Source organism: Cyanistes caeruleus, chromosome 1 (assembly GCF_971803275.1).
Source record: "Cyanistes caeruleus chromosome 1, bCyaCae1.hap1.1, whole genome shotgun sequence".
NCBI lineage: Eukaryota > Metazoa > Chordata > Aves > Passeriformes > Paridae > Cyanistes > Cyanistes caeruleus.
In genome coordinates, this window is record NC_141701.1 from 93915788 (window position 1) to 93934453 (window position 18666).

The 18666-nt window shown below is 37.8% G+C and overlaps 1 protein-coding gene across 2 annotated transcripts in view; it reads right to left on the reverse strand.

Annotated features, from left to right (window-relative positions):
• GPLD1 (glycosylphosphatidylinositol specific phospholipase D1) overlaps nucleotides 1-18591 on the reverse strand; it is a 30778-nt gene extending 12187 nt beyond the window's left edge. For both annotated transcript variants that reach the window (XR_015274121.1, XM_086842826.1), the window contains exons 1-17: nucleotides 17575-18591; nucleotides 14596-14651; nucleotides 14031-14109; nucleotides 10391-10488; nucleotides 9458-9568; nucleotides 9152-9200; nucleotides 8612-8666; nucleotides 7804-7911; nucleotides 7086-7113; nucleotides 6859-6998; nucleotides 5849-5914; nucleotides 5483-5606; nucleotides 4829-4968; nucleotides 3631-3817; nucleotides 2543-2653; nucleotides 1465-1539; nucleotides 854-1010 (exon numbers count right to left, since the gene is read on the reverse strand). Coding sequence is in view for 1 of the 2 variants with exons in the window: in XM_086842826.1 (XP_086698952.1) it covers nucleotides 854-1010; nucleotides 1465-1539; nucleotides 2543-2653; nucleotides 3631-3817; nucleotides 4829-4968; nucleotides 5483-5606; nucleotides 5849-5914; nucleotides 6859-6998; nucleotides 7086-7113; nucleotides 7804-7911; nucleotides 8612-8666; nucleotides 9152-9200; nucleotides 9458-9568; nucleotides 10391-10488; nucleotides 14031-14109; nucleotides 14596-14651; nucleotides 17575-17671 (1681 nt within the window). In the remaining variant the exon portion in view is untranslated. The remainder of the gene's footprint in view (nucleotides 1-853; nucleotides 1011-1464; nucleotides 1540-2542; nucleotides 2654-3630; nucleotides 3818-4828; nucleotides 4969-5482; nucleotides 5607-5848; nucleotides 5915-6858; nucleotides 6999-7085; nucleotides 7114-7803; nucleotides 7912-8611; nucleotides 8667-9151; nucleotides 9201-9457; nucleotides 9569-10390; nucleotides 10489-14030; nucleotides 14110-14595; nucleotides 14652-17574) is intronic.
• Between the last annotated feature and the right edge of the window lie 75 nt (nucleotides 18592-18666).

Genomic DNA, 18666 nt, shown 5'->3' on the forward strand with positions numbered 1-18666 from the left:
CTGGTTGAGATGAAACCTCTGACAAGAGTAGAGAACCAGTGTTGCTCTGGTTCTCCCAACTAGAGGAGTGTCTTAGGGATCAATTTTTTAACTCATCCTGTTGGACACTTTATTATATATTATCTAGCCAAGGCAACAAGACACCCTTTTGTGAATCTGGCAGATAACAGGAGATTTCAGGGGGGTGGTCCCATTCAGAGGCACCCAGGCAGGTTGGAGTAACAGGCTGACAGGAACCTCACAAAATTCAGTGAGGATGAATGCAAAGCCTGATGCTGGGAAAGGAGATGTTCTTGCACTGATACAGCTGGGGACAGACTGGCTGAGGAGCTGCCAAATGGAAAAGGCCCTGGAGATACTAGGGAGAATCTAGAGCTGAGAGTGAGGCTCTGACAGCAGAAAGCCAACAGTGCCTCAGACTATGTAAGCAGGAGCATGGCAGAGATTGAGAGAAGTGATTGTTCCCTAGATCACACCTACAATAGGTTGTTCCCTAACAGGAAGAATGTTGACAAACTAAGCAAGTTTAGTTCCCATGCTTTCCGTGCCTATAAGGTCACTATGCAAGGTGGGAGGACAATAGACAATGAACGTAAACTGAAACAAGAGATTTTTTTTTCCCTTTGAGGACTGCCAAGAAGTAGAACAGCTGCCCAGAGTGGCTGTACAATTTATATCACTGGAGGTTTTAAGATGCAACTGGACAAAGACAATTTGGTCTGGCTTCACAGCTTATTGAGTAGGAGAGACAACCTCTGAGAGCATGTCAGACCTGAATTATGCTGTGATTAATTAGGAACAAATAACCAGTCACATCAACTGTAGGAGGGTTAATTTACTCAGCAAATATTACCTTGGTCAGTCCTGTTGAAATGAGAGTAAAATGCAACCACAAATCCTCTCTGCTTTCCACCACCGGGTGCATATGGAGAGCCCACAACCAGATCAGCATTTCCATTCCCATCAACATCAGCTGCCAGGAGGGACCAACCAAGATTACAGTAGGAATACTGCAATAAACAGTTTAAGCCTGAAATAGGACTGAAACCTTCAATTCTGTAGCAAAATAGAGCAACTTAATTCTAAAGAGCTAACTTTGCTTCTGACTGAATTACCCTCCCACTCCCTGGCTTCAATTTTGTTTTCTTTTGTTTTTTGTTTGGTTTGGGATGTGTTTTTTTGGTGGCTTTTTTTGATTTTGAGGGCTATGCACCTTTCTATTCATCCTGCTGCCTTACTGCACTGAGGTATAAATGTCTTTCCCAAATACAATCAATCTAAGCAAGCACCTGCTTGCTCCATCCATCCATCAATCTAAATTTCCTTGCAATAATAAGTTGAATTTTAACATTGTTTTTTAAGCCTATAAGGTCTTTTCCCATTTTTCTTACTTCCTGCCTCTGTAGCCCTGTGTTAGCCTGGCTAACAGGATAGTATAAACAGGACATTACATTATTAATATACCTGACAAGTTATGGTAATGTTTGGCTGAGGTGCCAAGCCTCTTCCCGCTGTTCCAAAGTAGACATACACAGCCCCCTAAACAGCAGAAAAAGAAAATAAGGCATGAGAGCACCTGCATGTCAGTACCAAGTATTAAATCTAAGGCAAATCACAAGGAGTGGAACACCTCTGCAAGGGCTATTCATACAACTTCATTTTCCCCTCTAAGAGCCTTCCCACACCACTTACTTTCCCACCCTAAACCTAAGAATATCTATGGGTAATGGTTACTGCTGTAACCAAGCAACAAAGTAGAGAAGTACATTTTCATCATGCTGTGTGTAAGGAACAAGGGCAGTATAGTCTATGTTTATACTCATAATACACATGTTCAGATGGCTCAAATTTTGATAATTATTATTTAATGTGATGGCAAACAGTCCCAGGCACATACAACAGATGTACACGAATTTCCAAGTGATGAGTCTAAATAAAAGCAACTTAAATTCTTATTTAAACAGCTAAATTAGTATCTAAAAATCTGGAATTTTAAGCTTAATGGATATTGTTTAAATCAAAACATTTTACCTCTCAGTTTGCATGGCCTAAAAATACTCAGGGACCATTATACAGGCTTATCAGGTAAGCTGTAAGTCATTAAGCCTCTGTAACTTGATTATTTTAGCAAGTGTGTCTGTGTTCATATCACATTTTAAATATAATTTGTTGGCCTTGTGACAACATATGACAAAACTCATTGACTCATAAGGTCCATTCCAGACTCTCTGTTCCTAAACAAAAAGAGTACATTTGTATTTCATGAATGGCCCCTTACATTTTCAGCATGTCAATGTTACTAAGTTGCAATCTGGTTTGGATTTCTAATGTGCAAAAAGGCCACTGAAAGAGAAATACAGGTAGCTATCATTGCTCTAGTCAAAGTACACACAAAGGTCACAAACTTCTGTTTAAATTACAATGTCACCATGAGCAACAACAGAAATGCTCTTTTTCATTTCGATGTTAAAAAAAAAAATGTGTCAATAAAAACATTCAGTTTGGAGAGTTAAAAAAACCAACAAAAATGTTTATAGCTTACTTTGTAAGTAAGAAACTGAGATCCCACAGAAGGTGCTCCAATTGCCAGATCTGGCACTCCATCCTCATTGAAGTCCAGGACTGCCAAGGCAGAACCAAATCTTCCTGAAGGCTAAAAGAAAAAGAATTTCTCTCATGTTTTCAAGTCGAAACCATGAAAACCAAATGAACATTTGCGCAGTGAAGACTGGAAAGAGATGACAGAAGTCTATCCAAACAATTATTTTTCTTCTAACTAATAACCCCCATGACAACACACTAATTCAAAGTCAACTGTGTTAAAATGAAGGACAATTGAATATAATATGGTGCTGCATTGCTATTTCCTCTATCTTCCTTTGCTATTTCCTCTTCTGACTCCAGTGCACCACTGATGTTAAGTTTATGGTCTTTCCTGTTGACATCATGACTGGGAACCACCAAAATACTCTGTAAGAAGACAGTAGCTGTTACTCCACAGTTTATTATCACTGAAACAAATTAAAAGGAAGTGTATTTCATTTCTCCCTCTTATCTCCTTTGTGAATAAAGGTATTTTCTACAGAGGATCATATTTAACACTCAAAAGGGTCATTTGCTCCTACTTCTTGGTTACAAACAGCCACCATCATGTCAAATCAGGGTTTTCTCTTTTTTATTATTTTTTAATACTCTTACTACAGAAAAAAATAGTTGGGGTGAAATTATCAATTAATGAAGAAATGCAGCTCAAAGGAATTAAAACATATCAGATGAATAATTTTAGATTAAAAAGGACAGGCAGCACACTATTTTCTTAAATGCAGGGACGAATGAGCTATACTGTGACTTACAGAGATACAACCTGAGTTTCATTTAAGGGCACTTTATGGTCTAATGCTCACTTATCTGGTACAGTAATGGAAGAGAGCCTACAGATCACCATCACTTCAATTGTTTCTGGGACTTTGATAATGATTATTTTTCTTGAAAAGCATATGACAGCATATGAAATCAGGAGGAGTGTTCCAGGAATAATACTCATACACATTAATGGTACCACTCCTCATTCAAAATTCACCAATTTTCAGGAAAAAAATTATGTGACAAATATCTGCCTTCACCCCTTACTTGATGACCCTGTAGTACTTGGTCAGCTTTCCTGTCCAGATCCATGTCCTCTGGTGGCAAACCTGACTGGTTGCCATAGACCACATACACCCGTCCTATCTGAATATGGCCCATGGTGCTGTACCCTGGTGCTCCAGCCACCAGATCTTCATATCCATCCTGGTTTATGTCAGCTGAAATGAGTGCCCTGTACAGCAAGGGAGTCAACAAAATCAGCATTAGTTTCCAGACTACCACAACATTAGTGGAAAAAACCCGCATAATTCAAATAAACCAGGACCTGTGTTTCCCCATATTGTTTTGTAAAGATCTATACAGCATGTTTTATGTAATATATTTATTTGTGTTTTCTTGAATTAAGTAAAACCAGAAGAATCATCTTCCATCAATGTATCTGAGATCTGTAGGAACTGCTTTTTACTGACATTAGGCAACCTAAATGACAGCAAACAGAGAAAGGAGCATGAAAAAGGGCTGCTTGCATATGACAAAGAACACAAAAAAAATTTTTAAAAAAATATATATATTTTAAATTGAACATCTGATTTAATTGATGGACTTAACAGGAGATAAGGAAAAGGATCACAGGTCTTGGTGACATGCTGGAGTTTAGAGAGGGAGCATGGGAAGAACTAACTACTGTTAATTTCACCAGTATGAAGTAAACTCAAGAATTAAATCCAAATTTTGAGACAGAATAAGGGAAGTTAGATGAGCAGCAATGCAAATTTATTACTCTTCCCTGTTGCAGGTCAAGGTAGAACGTCATTGTCAAGGAGAGAGATTATGCCTCTCTCTGTTCTGAATCTATCTTTGAACTCCCTACTAGTTTAGAGTACTTCCAAGAAGTCTCACTAGACATCATCAGTCGTCAACTCACGACAGATGATTAATTTTGCACAAACATCATCCAACAACCAAACAAGGGTAGCAATGATCCTTTACTGTTCAGAACTAGAGCCAGTGTTAGTTCTAATGTTGGTTCTTTCCATTCAGAGCTTAATCAACATCTGAAAGAAAAATCTTATGTGCTAACTTGATGTTCTGGACATACGATATAAGCCTTTCCCTCAGATTTGTCCCACTAATTGATTTGTATTGTCACCTTTGAAAAGTATCCAAAGGACCAACAATAATATCTTGGTAGGCACTCAAAATTTTCAGAAATTAAGAAGGGGGGATGAAAAAAATTACCAACCATCCAAGCCTAGCATAGGGTGAAGTCAGAAAATATGAAGCTACTGGCTTAGAGATGTGCTTAGAAGATTTCTGATGTGTAGCTTCAAGTGCTCTCCAGACATTGGTTTTAAAAGCATGGTTTATCAAGCGGAGAGATTTCTGAAATAAAAATAATAAAGGGACATGACAGTGGTTAAAAAACAAATTGAAACTCTAGAACATTTTGGGACACCTCAAAAATCAGGTCACCAACAGTGGAAATCAGCACATGGATTTAAGAAGAGTCTGATTCAGATCATAAGCACCATTTTAGAAAGACAAAAATCTGTGTACTCTAAAGGGAGCGCTACTAATAATTCACTGTTATGCTTTTCTGGGAGTTCTTAACCAAAAAAAGCTATCATATGTCTGTAAAATGTAAATACTAAATATATATTTTGTTATTTTTGGCACTGCTGGGTGTGTTCTAACTTCACTATCTAATGAGCAAAGTTAAAAAATTGAATATTTATGATGTACAAATATAGATTAACAATGGTACTGTAATGTCCATGAAGTCAGCCACTGTTAACATCCAGAGACCCTGCTCCATCACACAGCATTTCAGACACAAATAAAACCAATTTTATATAGAGATGAATTTTACCTGACACATCTGTTACTTCTCACTTACTGTTGCCCAAGGCTGTATGTTGAATTGAACTCCTCTCTCTGTATAGTTTATATTCTTCTCAAGTGTTTCTGTAAGCAAAGAAGTTGTATTCTTGTGATGTCCATGTTTTGATTGTTTGTTTCTGCTAAAATAAAGAAGGCAGTGATAAGAATCAATATAACTGAAATAATGACTCGAGGTAAAAGCCGCTCTTAGGTTCTGTACAGCTCCCTTATGCAAAACTTAGTTATTCATGCTAAAAGAATCTCAGATTCATACACAAAAAGATTACCCAAAGTATCTCTAATTTTTAGCAGCTCACTGTCCACATTAGCAGAAGACTCTCCTTTCATCACTGAAGCATTAAACCATCAGAACTATACTTACATGTGGCTCTCCTTGTTATCCTTTGTGCAGTTTATGAACAGGGGGTTCTCAGGCAGGTAGCAGTCACTAAAGAAAAATACACAGAATGCCCTTAAAGATTTTACCATAATGGAAGTGAAACTGAAAATTCAACTTTATCCTTACTGATTCTTCTGTTACAAGTCATCAGTTTTCTCAAGAAAGTCAAAATCAGAGCACCATCATCACCCCTAGAAACCCCTATGATGTTTATTTGATGACCTTGATTAGGTTCTGTATGAATATCACATGTCTTTGCAGAGCTCTTGAAGGAAACTTACTGTAACATGCATGTGTGTGAATCTAAAGTGCTTTTAATGAAAGTGCCATTCTGGAACAAAGAATGTAACAGATTGTGCCATTCTGTATTTCAAACATAATTTTCCAAAATAGCAACAGTAATATTTTCTATATAAATGGATTGATTAATTGCTACTGTTGGTCTTCTAAAGGTTATTTGCAACAGAGTTGTACAAGGTTAAACTTCTATGAAAATATGAAATTGTGAGAAGTCTGCACTTAAACACCAGAATGTTTAACTAAACTCCTACTCTTTCTAATCCTATTTGCCTTCAGAGTCTGAAGGTAATGTCTGACTTCTCCTCAAAAAGGACATCTTAGTTGGCTGATGGCAGCAGCCAAAAGGTGCAGGCTCAGATTGCCAGTCCAGGCAGAACCCCAGGGCATGACCATGCAATATTTAAGCAAACCCTTGTGCATGTCTTAAAAAATGCCCCAAATTTTCCCTGCTAAATATCATCTAAGCATGCCAGAGATGTGCCGGGGCAAAGGAGCCTGAACACAAAAAAAATACAAACTCAAGGACTGCGTAATCCTTGCGCACAGGTAAAAGGCAGACACGGAAATCCATCCCCTTGTTCAAGTGAGGATCTAAAGCTCAGCACCTCTTCCAAGAAAGATCCTGCCTTAAGAATGGTTAAGAGGGTGTCAGCATTTTACTACTGCATTTCACAGTTCAGGACACACTATACCTGGTTCCGTTCTCTAGCATATGGCTCGTCAGCTCAAAAATGTTGTTGCTCCAGAATGCCATGTCATCCACTCCTCCAAGGAAATATTCATTGAACTTTTCCACCAGAAATGAAGATTTACTAGCAAATGTTGGAAAAAGCTAAGAGACAGGAAACATACACAGTAAGATGGATCACATCGTCTCCAGGTTACATGTGCATTTTTGTAAAGAAAACAGAAAACCAACCTTGCCAACAAGAAGCCTTTCTCCATGCCTGAAAAAAAAATTAAAGAAACAGAATTAAAACTTGCTTAATTTAATACTTAATTATTTAAATAGTTCCTTTAAAAAGTCCTATATGGTAAACACTATGCAAGTCATTACATTTCCATGTTGGTTGCTAATAAATTTTTAAAGTTGTAAAGCAAAAAGTAACTATATAAACTTTATTGCTCTTAATTTTGAAGGATTCACAGTTTTTGTAAATGTTGTATGACTATTGGTAATTGATTGAAATACAGGATACAGCTAAGCTGTTCAGGATATTCAAAAGCAGACACTGCCAAATATCCAAAGTCTGTTTCAAATTATTCTTGGACCTGAAAGGATCAACATAAAGTGTAGATAAGGCATGTATCTAGAGACTCCTTTGGTGCATGATAATTATACCTCTAACTCACCATAGTGCAATGGTACTTGAAGACACAGCTGTTATCAAATAAATATGCATAAATACATTAAATGTATAAATTCATTAAATAGCCAAGATTCACCCTCTGTGGTGTAATAATTAATTTAGCAGTCATTAAGCAGACCAAATTTGAATCCTAGTCATTAAAAATATTCAGGTGTTCTGTGATTTTGGAGTCTAGGAGGGAGTCTTCATTGCTGGCATAAGATGTTTCAAATATAATTATCTTATTTCTCCAACTTACAAAAGCTCAGGCAGAGATATTCAACTTACAGTTCAAGAAACAGCAGATAAGTGCATTCAGTAATTGTGCTTTCAGTTATGATCTCTTTTCCATAAAATTCCTTATAGATAGCTGCTAGGTCTTTGACAGGTACATACCTAAAATCAAAAAGAATGTATTACAATAACAGACGTTCCACATCACCCAATAAAATATTGCAGTTCTTGTAATAACAACAGCCTATAAAATATTACAAATTTCAAAAGACTACATAGGGCCATGAAGATTTACAAATACCAGAATTGCACATGCACTTGTGAGGGGAAATAAAAAAAAAAAAGTGGATATCTAAATAATCTGCTCATTTTCATGCATTTAAAACTGTCTGAATTCAACATCCTCAACTTCCAAAACTTTAAATAAATCTCATTGAGATTGCCACTTAACTGAGTTATTTACCTAGCTGCTAGGACATTTCAGAAAAAGGTTTTCAGTAGTTATTTTATATATAACTACTTATAACTTGAAAAATAAATAATTTAATCCTTTTTGATGTGTTCCTATACATAAACTCTCCTCTGTCCTTCCAGTTTTTCATGTCAGGGAACAGTAAATATGCATATAAGGAATACCAAACTCATAACATTTAAAATAGTTGCAAAGATTTCTTTTGAAAGAAAAATAAAGGACAGCATTCTGGTTAAACAGATTAATACAGAATGATATGATATGATATGATATGATATGATATGATATGATATGATATGATATGATATGATATGATATGATATGCCATTTTATTATATATTATACAAAAATAAACATTAAATATTAAAGAAGACAACCTCATTATCTTACCAATGTGATGCCAGATAACTGAAGTCCAGCTCAAATTGACTCACTACATCTCCTCCTGAGGATGAAAGAATGAAAAAAACCCACATAGCCCAACAAACAAAACCTGTTAAATATGTGTCATGGGTATCAGTGTATATGAAACTATGTATGGCTCTTCTATATGGATTTATATGGCAGATCTTCCAGGTATATATTTAGAACACACAAATGGTTCACCTGAAAGTATGTTACACATTTTAAACCTACAGAGAATAATGTACAATTTAAAATCACAGTAGTGACACTATCCAAATCTTAGCATCCTCTGGTCTGCCTTTTGGCTTTAATCCAAGTGTTCATATGCCTTATCACATCTCTTGAAAGCTGAGGACAGGTACAGCAGGGCTTTGCAAGCCATGGGGGAGGGCAAGAATACAGTGTCCATAATTCATTCTTAACTCCTGCATTGCACAGTTCAAGAGGCAGAATCTACCACCATGGTTTTGAAGAGGACTAGTTATTCCAATACAAGGATCTATGATTGGCAAACAGAAACTTTACCAAAATCTCCAACACTGTGAGCTTCTGAGTAAGAGCCATGAAAATCAATCTGGAGAAAGAGAAAAACAAGAGAACTGCCTGTTTCTTTTAATATGAGCAGAAACAAACTCCAAGCAACACTAATTTTTACAGGTCCCAAACATGACAAACTTCACTCTTACAAAGTTTGTGACAGTGTGTCTCTCCAAAAATCTTCCTGAAACAGGCTCCAGCTTTTCTCTTTCCTCCCCACCACCACAGTCCAAAGCAAAGATATCCATTCCAATAAATCCAGTTGTATCAATAAATAAAATAATACAGGCTTACCTCTCCCATGGCCTTTAGAAATCCTTGGTCGATTCCCAGGCTATGCCAGCTAACATCTGCCACCATATGTGAAGCAATTCCAAACAGGAAAGCCACCAGCTTCTCTGTAGTCTACACAACAACAATTCATTTGTCTGTCATTTTACTCCTTTTTAAGAAAATGTTAACATTTTCTGTATGTGCATTATACAAGGATAAAGGTGAGAAGCTCTTACAGTCCAAGAGTTTACCAGGATAAAGTGCTGACCACTCATTGCTTGATGCTGTGCTCAACTTTTGTAACTTGAGAAGATTTAAGCAGTTTATACAGTCCAGAGCCATAGAATTACAGGGCTGATGTGAGGGTAATTTGCATACTTCAAGTTTAATATGTACTAAACTGTTTTTCTGGACCAAGGATAAACACTTCCAAGGATTGAACTCCCTCTTCCACCACGCTTGTTGTGTAGGCAGACAGAGGAGAGAAATTCATTCCACTGCATGCCCACTTTTGACAAATTGTTTTTCCTTTCCTCCTACATAGCTCACAGACCATTAACAAGAGCAAATCTGAACTAAATTTAAGTGAGGACTTGAGTCAAGTGGACTAAGGACAAGTGAGAAGACTAAAAGGTATCTGGTTTTCAAATGGCAAGCCTTCAACCAGATCTCATAGGAAAGCAAGATCACCAATCATATTTAAAAGTTTAAAAGTTTATGTGTCATAAACACCAGACCACAGTGGAGATGACTGACAGACTTAATATGGAAACTGTAAATTTTTTGTATGGTAAAGATTAAAACAGGATTTCAAGTGTTCCTATATAAGCAGAGACTAATATAAAAATGTTGGGTTTTCTCTACACCTCACAAAGGATGAAATTACAACAAGTGAAAGTGAAGAAAACAGTTGAAAATAAAGTAAATCAAGCAAAAGTTAAACAATTTTCTTACCTCTTCCCAAGGCTGAGGATAATTCCTTCTTATGTAGTCAATACTTGCTTTGAGAAATGGTGACCAGTGGGTGTCTTCAGACACATCATGGAACATTCCTATTGCAATAAAATATATATCAATATTTGATTTATTCTTTGTGGAAAAATGAAACAGAAAAAGAAAAATAAAGGGTTTTGTCCATTAAAAACCCCACAGATTTTGTTAAATTTTGTGTCTGAGAGATGATACATTTTTCACTCCAGCTGATGAAAGGAGCCAAAAGAGTCTTATTTGATTTATACTATCAAAATAGATACTAGATTTACCTTCTATGATTTTGGTTTAAAGCATCTGAAAATTTTGTGCCTGCTCCTTTTCTCTGTGCCTGTGACTAGGTACAATACAATGAAAAGCTGCCTCCCAAGCAGAGGGGATAAAGAGAGCTGACAGACAACCTGTTGACTAAATTAATGCATCCACTTTTATGTCAGAAAAGCTGTAGGAAATGGCAGCCAACTCAAAATGTCATGTCCAGTTTCCACTGGGCAGAGGAGGGCTATTTTCAACATTTTCAACAGAAAGGCAAACTAGCCAAGATACAGTCAGTGTAGGAGGAGAGGAAAAAAGGCAGGAAAGCAGGAAAAATCAGGTTTCATTTGAAGAACCAATTACAACCTGACTTTAGGCAGAAAAGATTGTGTATGATCTAACTGTGACTTTAAAAATTTCTGTGTACCTACAAAAAGCTAAGTGCAAAGGGATGTTGACATAAAGAGAATTAAGCAGCACACAATGCTAAATTCTCTAAGGGGGAAGAAGGTAGGCAGGAGATTATTCAGACCATCAGTACTCTTGGAGGAAGAGTGCATGTTGGTTGACACAGCAGTGTGAAACTCCACAATGTTAAGGCAGATTAAACACCGAGAGAGCAGACCTTGGGGTTAATTCAGTCACCTTGGCCTTTCTTGACATTTTACAATGCAGCTAAACTAGATAAAAGAAGGATGGTACTTGCTTGGCCAAAGTCAGAATAGCCTTCCACGTCTAAGCTTGTTTCCTGCCCAAAGAGGCAGTCTGGATGTCTTTGTTCTTAATCTTGTCATGCTCAGTTAAAACAGCTCAGGTCTGAAGAGGTACCTATTTCTTCCATACTGACTAAGGAGACTGCTGACAAGTGGTCCAAGTCTAACAAGGCAAGATGGACTCCAATGTTAGTTCATTCATGAAGGAATTAAGATTGGATACTGCAGATAGAAAAGCTTTGACCCGGTATAAGACAGGTCAAAATGGTTAGAAGGGAAAGACGAAATAGATAGATAGATAGATAGATAGATAGATAGATAGATAGATAGATAGATAGATAGACATAACCAAGGTGAAGTAGGAACTGAAAAAAAATCCCAGGAGAACATCAGTCATGAAAACAAGGAAAGCAAGACTGAAATTTGGCACAAGAAGTTGGGAGAGCCAGGCAGAAAACCGAGACCAGTGACCCAATGAGTGACAGAAGACAAAACCAGTATTAAATTCTGGAACAGGGAGGTCATCCGGAAGTGAACCGAGCACATCAGAAAACCAAGCAGCCTGTAGCTGGCATAACCAACAGGCAGCATCAACAACCTCTGTCTATGAAAAATGAGAACTTTGGCAGCAATTGTGTGATTTGGTGTTGCCCTGAAAATTCAGTTTTTTGATCTTGTTGACATAGTTTCTAAAAACTTTCCCAGGACAGTGACTGTAAACATAGATATGTATACATTCTTTCTGATACACGTCTTTTGATGGACATCTTGCACAACCAATGTGATTGGAAAGGTGGTAACCTAACTATCCAATCCCTGGTCATTGCCAAGAATCTATAAATACTGAAGTTGTAAGAATAAAACCAGTTTTTTCCCTGTTATATGGGAGCCGTGTCTGTGTGAGTCATTGCATGTCCTACAGCGACAATTTAGCTCTAAACCAAATATCCTAAGTACACCTCAAATTTAATGGAATTTGCATGGCCCACTAAAATAAGCTACTTCCAATACTTTAACTTTCCGCTGATATCTCAACAATATTGAAGCCAGTAAGGCCAGATATCCTCACAGAAAGTACTTATCACTGCCCTGTCTCTGGTACCTGCCTACACCCCCTAATAGCTTGTAGCTGGAGGACAGGCAGGCTCTTTATCCATTTGCTAACTGTTCTCTACCCAGATTTACCCTTTCAGTAGCAAATACCCTACAGCAAGGCCTAGCTGGCTGTTTTATAGCTCTAATGTTGCTGGGAAAGCTGATTATGGTCAAGAGCTGACCTTTCAGAGCTGAAAAATCAGGGAACCAACTACTTGCAAGTCAAGACATACTTTTTACAGCTATTGCAAAAGGGTTCTAATTTTGTAGTACAGTCTTTTGATCTGCAAGCAGCAAATTTAAGACTGTCATTGATTTCCAGCAAGAAGAGTAAAAGGCAAAAGATTGCACTCTGGAAAAAAAAAGGCTTTAACCTGGAATGTTGTTAACACTTTGTCTTAGGTTGCAATGCAAGATGTAACCAAAAGTACGTATTCTATTAACAGCTGTTAAAACCAGGTGGGGCAGTGTTCTTTATCTGTTCCATGACCCATCCTCCCTCCAGGGGGATATCTTATGTTAATGGGCCATTGAGTCTCACTGCATGACTGATAAAATTACATCATCCCACTGTGAGCTGCTCCACCCAGGGGGAGGAGCCAAGCATTCCTACCTGGGTATAATCTGAGACTTGGAACACCACAGTCAGCCTTCCTCCACTGGATTCCCAGAGGAAGACCGGACCCATCTACACCACCACTGGCCCTTCAGAGGAAAACTACACCCTTCTACAGGATCACTGCTTCAACAGAACCACATCTGTCACTCCAGGAGGACTGCAGCCACCATGAAATCAAACTGCTACCACACTGTGACTAACAGGGTGTCAGGCTGTATTCTGACTCTATTAGTGGTTTTTTTTTTTGTTTGGTTTGTTTTTGTTTTTTTATACTACTGAATTTTTATTTCAATTTCCCTAGTAAAGAACTGTTATTCCCATTCCCATATCTTTGCCTGAGATCCCCTTGAATTCAAGATTGTAATACTTTGGAAGGGGTGGGGGTTACATTTTTCCATTAAAAGGGAAGTTCCTGTCTTCCTTAGCAGACACCTGTCTTTTCAAACCAAGACATACTTGCCCAGCCACCCTCAGCAAGTCCTACACTATTTTGTTGCTGTGGAATTTTTGGATTCCCTTATCCTCTCTTTGATCTGATAGAAACTAATAATTTTTAATACAGAAATAGCTTCAGGCCTTCCCTAAGATATATATAAAAAAAAAAAAGATCATTTTGTCCTCTCTGTACTCAGTAAGCTGACCTCATTTAGTCAAACAGCATCCTTCTATCAGATTGCCCTACACATGAAATAGTTAAATATACCCAAGAGTTACTTTCTAACACATTTTCAAATGTGTTATTTCATTATAAAGTATTACAAAAAGGCGCTAACAAAAATAGTGAATAGTTTTTACAGGAAAGCATTTTTGGACACACTTCATTTCTTACAATGTAACCTTTTGAAACCCACTAATGCTGTAGGATTTCCACATAAAAATGTGGTTGTTATAACATTATAAAAACTCATAAAGTTTTTCTTACCATGTTTGCAGATTGGAGGATAAAAGGCATCAGGATAAATGCTCCCAGCCTGAAAAGCATCTTGGTGACTTAGTAATAACTGTGGAAAGGATGAGGGGGAAAGAATCAGAATGCTATTGCACAGCACAAAACCATATTTACAGCCACCGTCAAAGACACATTCTAAATAGTCAGCAAAATACAACTATTATCTTGGTAAAATACACCATGTGGTGCATAAAACTTTGCTTTTATTTTGCTGTCCTTAGGTTTATTAAATCTGCTTTCCCAAAGTCCTCTACTCATTCTCCTAATACAACTGTTCACATAGAGTATGACTAAAGAAGATAGGAAAACATGCAAGAAACCACACAAAGTGTATATATACCCACATCAGTATAATTTCTATATTTCTGTAATAATATTCAGAAGGAGTCAAATTATATTGAATAAAAAAAGGTAAAAATACAGTCTGGGAACAATATTGAAATACCTATTACTGAGAATAATAAAGAAAAGCAAGAAGACAGAAAGAAAAGCATTCAGAAGAAAGGTGTACAAAATTGAGCAATAATATGCTTCCTACCTGTCTATAATTAACACTCCCTTCATGCTTAATGAAAAATTCCAGAGCTCTATGTGCTGAAAAACAATATATTGAAGTGTTGATTTACAGGTATTGTGTCCAGGCCCATGTTTTGTTAGAAGCACTAGCAGAACCAGAAGACACCACATTTTCATGCCTAAGCCAAGTTCCACGCACACAAAGCAGTATTTCTCACAGAACTGTGCACCTGTAAGAGGGTGTTTTTTCTCACCTAGGGAGTTAAGAAGGAAGTGCTCTTTCTGTAGCATATCTTCAGGCTCTCTCTAATCCCTAGCTCCCAATCTAACCAACCAAGCTGAAATCACAGGGAAATGATCTCCCTGTGTCCAGAAATGAGCTTCAACAGTGAACTGACAGGACCACACCCAGCACATGTAAAGCATGGACCATAAAGTTCTAGCTGTGCTGTATTCAAGTTTCATTGTTGCCCTTACCAGTGAAAAAGGTATATTGGGAATCAATGTGAGTGTTTAACAGTTTGATTAATTTTTAACATGCATGAAAAGTAACAAAAATCCAAAGTCAGTAAGGTAATAACACTATTTATTCACTGTATTGGCAGATATTCTTATTGTCAAAATCTTTATTTAGCTGGCACAACAAGTGAACAAAACAAACTGATACCCTTTTCTTTAATGAGGTCTCCTAATTAATATTAGATTCCAGGAATAATCTATCAACACTATTTTAAAAATACCCAACATTTCCTCTAAAGCTATTTACAAGGATTGAAGTTAATTTGTTCCTTACCAAATAAATCACATCACAAAAAGCCCCCAAAAACCAAACAACAAAACCAACAAACAATAACTTCCCCCACCAAATCCAAAACAATCCATTACTGTTCTGGAATAATATCTAGACAAAACTGGGGGGGGGTTGAATGATCTTTCACTTTGAATTTTACCCAATAATCTAAATCATCCTTATACAAGTAAGTTAAGGTAACTTAAAGACCAGCCTTGTACCAGAAGAGAACCAACAACAACAAAATAATAACCTAAAATTTAAGGCTCAGATATTTCTACACACATATCTGATTCCAGTGTGGGAGAGCCTCAGTTTGGCAGTTTGCATTTTCTGCCTCACACCTCCCCCACACTTTTCTCACTACTCCAGTGGGCCCAGCTTCTACAACTCCATCTTTACACAGAATTTTATGCCAGATCCCCACAGTGCCACAGAGCCTCACAAGTCTGACAGGAACCCCTGGGGTGAAGAGCTTCCTCACTGTGACCTGCCTCCAGGAATGGCCATGCAAGTAGGACGCAGCACAGCTCTGCCAAGCACACTGAACTCGATCAACATTCTGAACAGGCAGAGTTAGAGCTTTTCACCGTTTTAAAAGTACTTTCAAAATTCTGACAAGGATTTCTTTGGTGCTGGCTTTGAGTGAGAAGAATTCCTTTCTATGGTTTGTCATTTGGGGTGTGGGTTTTTTTTTTGGTTTTTTTTTTTTTGTTTGTCTGTGTTTTGTTTTTGTTTTTTTTTTAGGTTTTTGGTGGGGTTATTTTTGTGGGTTTTTTTTGGTAGTTTGTTTTAGTTTGCTTGTTTTTGTTTTGCTGGAATACTCAGTGTTTTAATTTTGGAAATATTTTCATCCTCTCATCATAGACTTTTATGTGAACAACAATAAGAGCACCCATTTTAGCAGCATCAGGGCTTATCAGTTTAATGTAATTTTCTGACAAATGGACAAAACTTCTTGTAAACTATGACCCAATAGTTGAGTGTACACACAAAGGCAACCAAGCTCTTTATGTTATGAAGACACAAGTTTTCTGCAACCTGGTCCCTTGATTAGAAGAAGAAAAAAAAATTACTGCTTTGGGACAGATCTGTAAGCTTGTTTCTCTTTGCAGAATTTTTTTTTTTTCAAACACACTCTATTCTGGCAAATCTGTTATTTCAAGTCCTCAGGAGCTCATAGTCAGTAATTAGAGCCCTCAGCTTGCAGAGTTGTGTGCTCTTGCCTAACCTCAGGCAGCGTGACTTCTCCTACAGATTATTATGGGTTTCTTGACACATTGTTAGGAAAAACAAATTGTTCCAGGATGCTGACCAAGGGTACAACACTCAGTAAGGGAACACACTCCAGTCTCAAACACCATGAATAATCCCAGTCTTTAAATTGTTCAAATTTGAATGTATTCAGTACCTAAAGTCTGAGAAAACTACCTGAACAAAGGCAACATCCTACATTTTACCATCTGCTTGAGCAATGGATTTAGAACCAAAACCAGAAGAACAAACAATTAAAACTGTCAACTATTATGAGTAGCTGTTTCAGAGTAACCTCACACTGCTCGTGTTTGTGCTTGCAATAACTGTGAAGGAAACCAGGTTTTAAAAATAGCACAGGCAAACAGAAAAACAAATATTTCTCCATTTTGATGTTCATTCAGTTCTCTCCTTCATTCTCTAAAAATCTAGGCTGTTCTGGCTACAGAGAGCAGCCTGCCAGAAAGAGACACACAACAAAATTTTTATGATGTAGTTACAGATAGAAATACATTACAGAATTTTATCTACTTGTGCAGGTATGGCATAATTAATACAGAGTGATTTGAAAACAGTTACTGCAAAGGACTTGTGTTATTCTTTTAGTTAAAATATAACAATCCCAAGAATTGCCTGAAGCATTCCTTTTCTTTCTCCAAACCAAACTCTGTCTGCGTACGACTCACAGACAAAAACATTCCAGTTACATAATGCCTGTGTCTTAGGAGACGGAAAAACAAGCAACCCAAGTTAATTCAAGCATTTTACTTACAAAAACACTAAAATTTCAAACTCCAAACTATTCATTTATCCTTTCTGTTATTCACATTTTTTTTTAATTATGTAGTCTGCCTGTTACTTTAACATTATTTTCTCCCTTTGCTTTCAAGTCAAATCTAAATTTACTTTTCTTCACAAGAAATTCAAAACACAAAATCCATTTTGAACATGTCTTACCTATTTCAACATGTGTTGAAATTCCACATGGGATACAGCTTTGACAGAAATGGTAGAGTATAACCAGCAAGACAGACCAAATCTTCAGACCAACCATGATGCTGGCTCCAACCGTGGTTTTCAGAAGCCTGGAGCAGTAGCACTGTGACCTTTGAAATGCAGGTTACGGAGCATGCCTTTTCTTTCACACATATTGCTGACACAGCAAGCAAACGACCGCCAAATTTGAAAGGCTGTTTTATACCAATGCTTTCTTTTACAGCAAATAAAGTAGTTTATATAAAGAAATAAATAAACTGTGGGTACTCTCTCCAGTTGAATTCTGTAATATCTCTGGGATTTGGGCAGTGTAATCAGTGCATCACTGCACAGAAGCAGTGAGATTTCTGTTAAATCCAACAGCATGGCAAAGAGTATCTTCTCAGAGTTTGTTCAGCTTATGGTGTGCTTGCCTTACAGCAACTACATCCCACTTCACAAAATAAATTAAAGCCAATTGCCAAAGCAGTATTAATAGAAAAACACCAGCTCCTGAGTTGCAGGTAATACAAATTCATAACCTTTGATGAGCTGATAGGATACTGCACACTTAAGTGTGGGTCTTCAGTTCAGTATTGATATGATATCACTACTCCATCACATATCTCCAGCTGATATGGGGAGACTCGTGGCAGTACTCCTGCCGAGTGTATCACTATGAACTTGTGGCTGCAGCGGCTGCGCACCCTGCGTTTCCCAGCCACCCTTCCCGCATGTGGCACAGCCACACCAGTCCCCAGCCAGATGATGGCACCGGGCAGGGGCTTCACATGGCCCTTGTGCCAGAGACTGACCAGCTGTCAGGGGACCCATGGGCCAGTGCTCCTGCAGTAAAGCACAAATTAGCCTGGAGGAGACTGAGAGCCCTGAGACTTTATCACAGCCTGCAACTTCCTCACGAAAGGAAGAGGAGGGGCAGGCACTGATCTCTTCTCTGTGGCGATCAGTGACAGGACCCGAGGCAATGGCATGAAGCTGTGTCAGGAGTGGTTTGGGCTGGGTACTAGGGGAAGGTTCTTCACCCAGAGGGTGGCTGGGCACTGGAACAGGCTC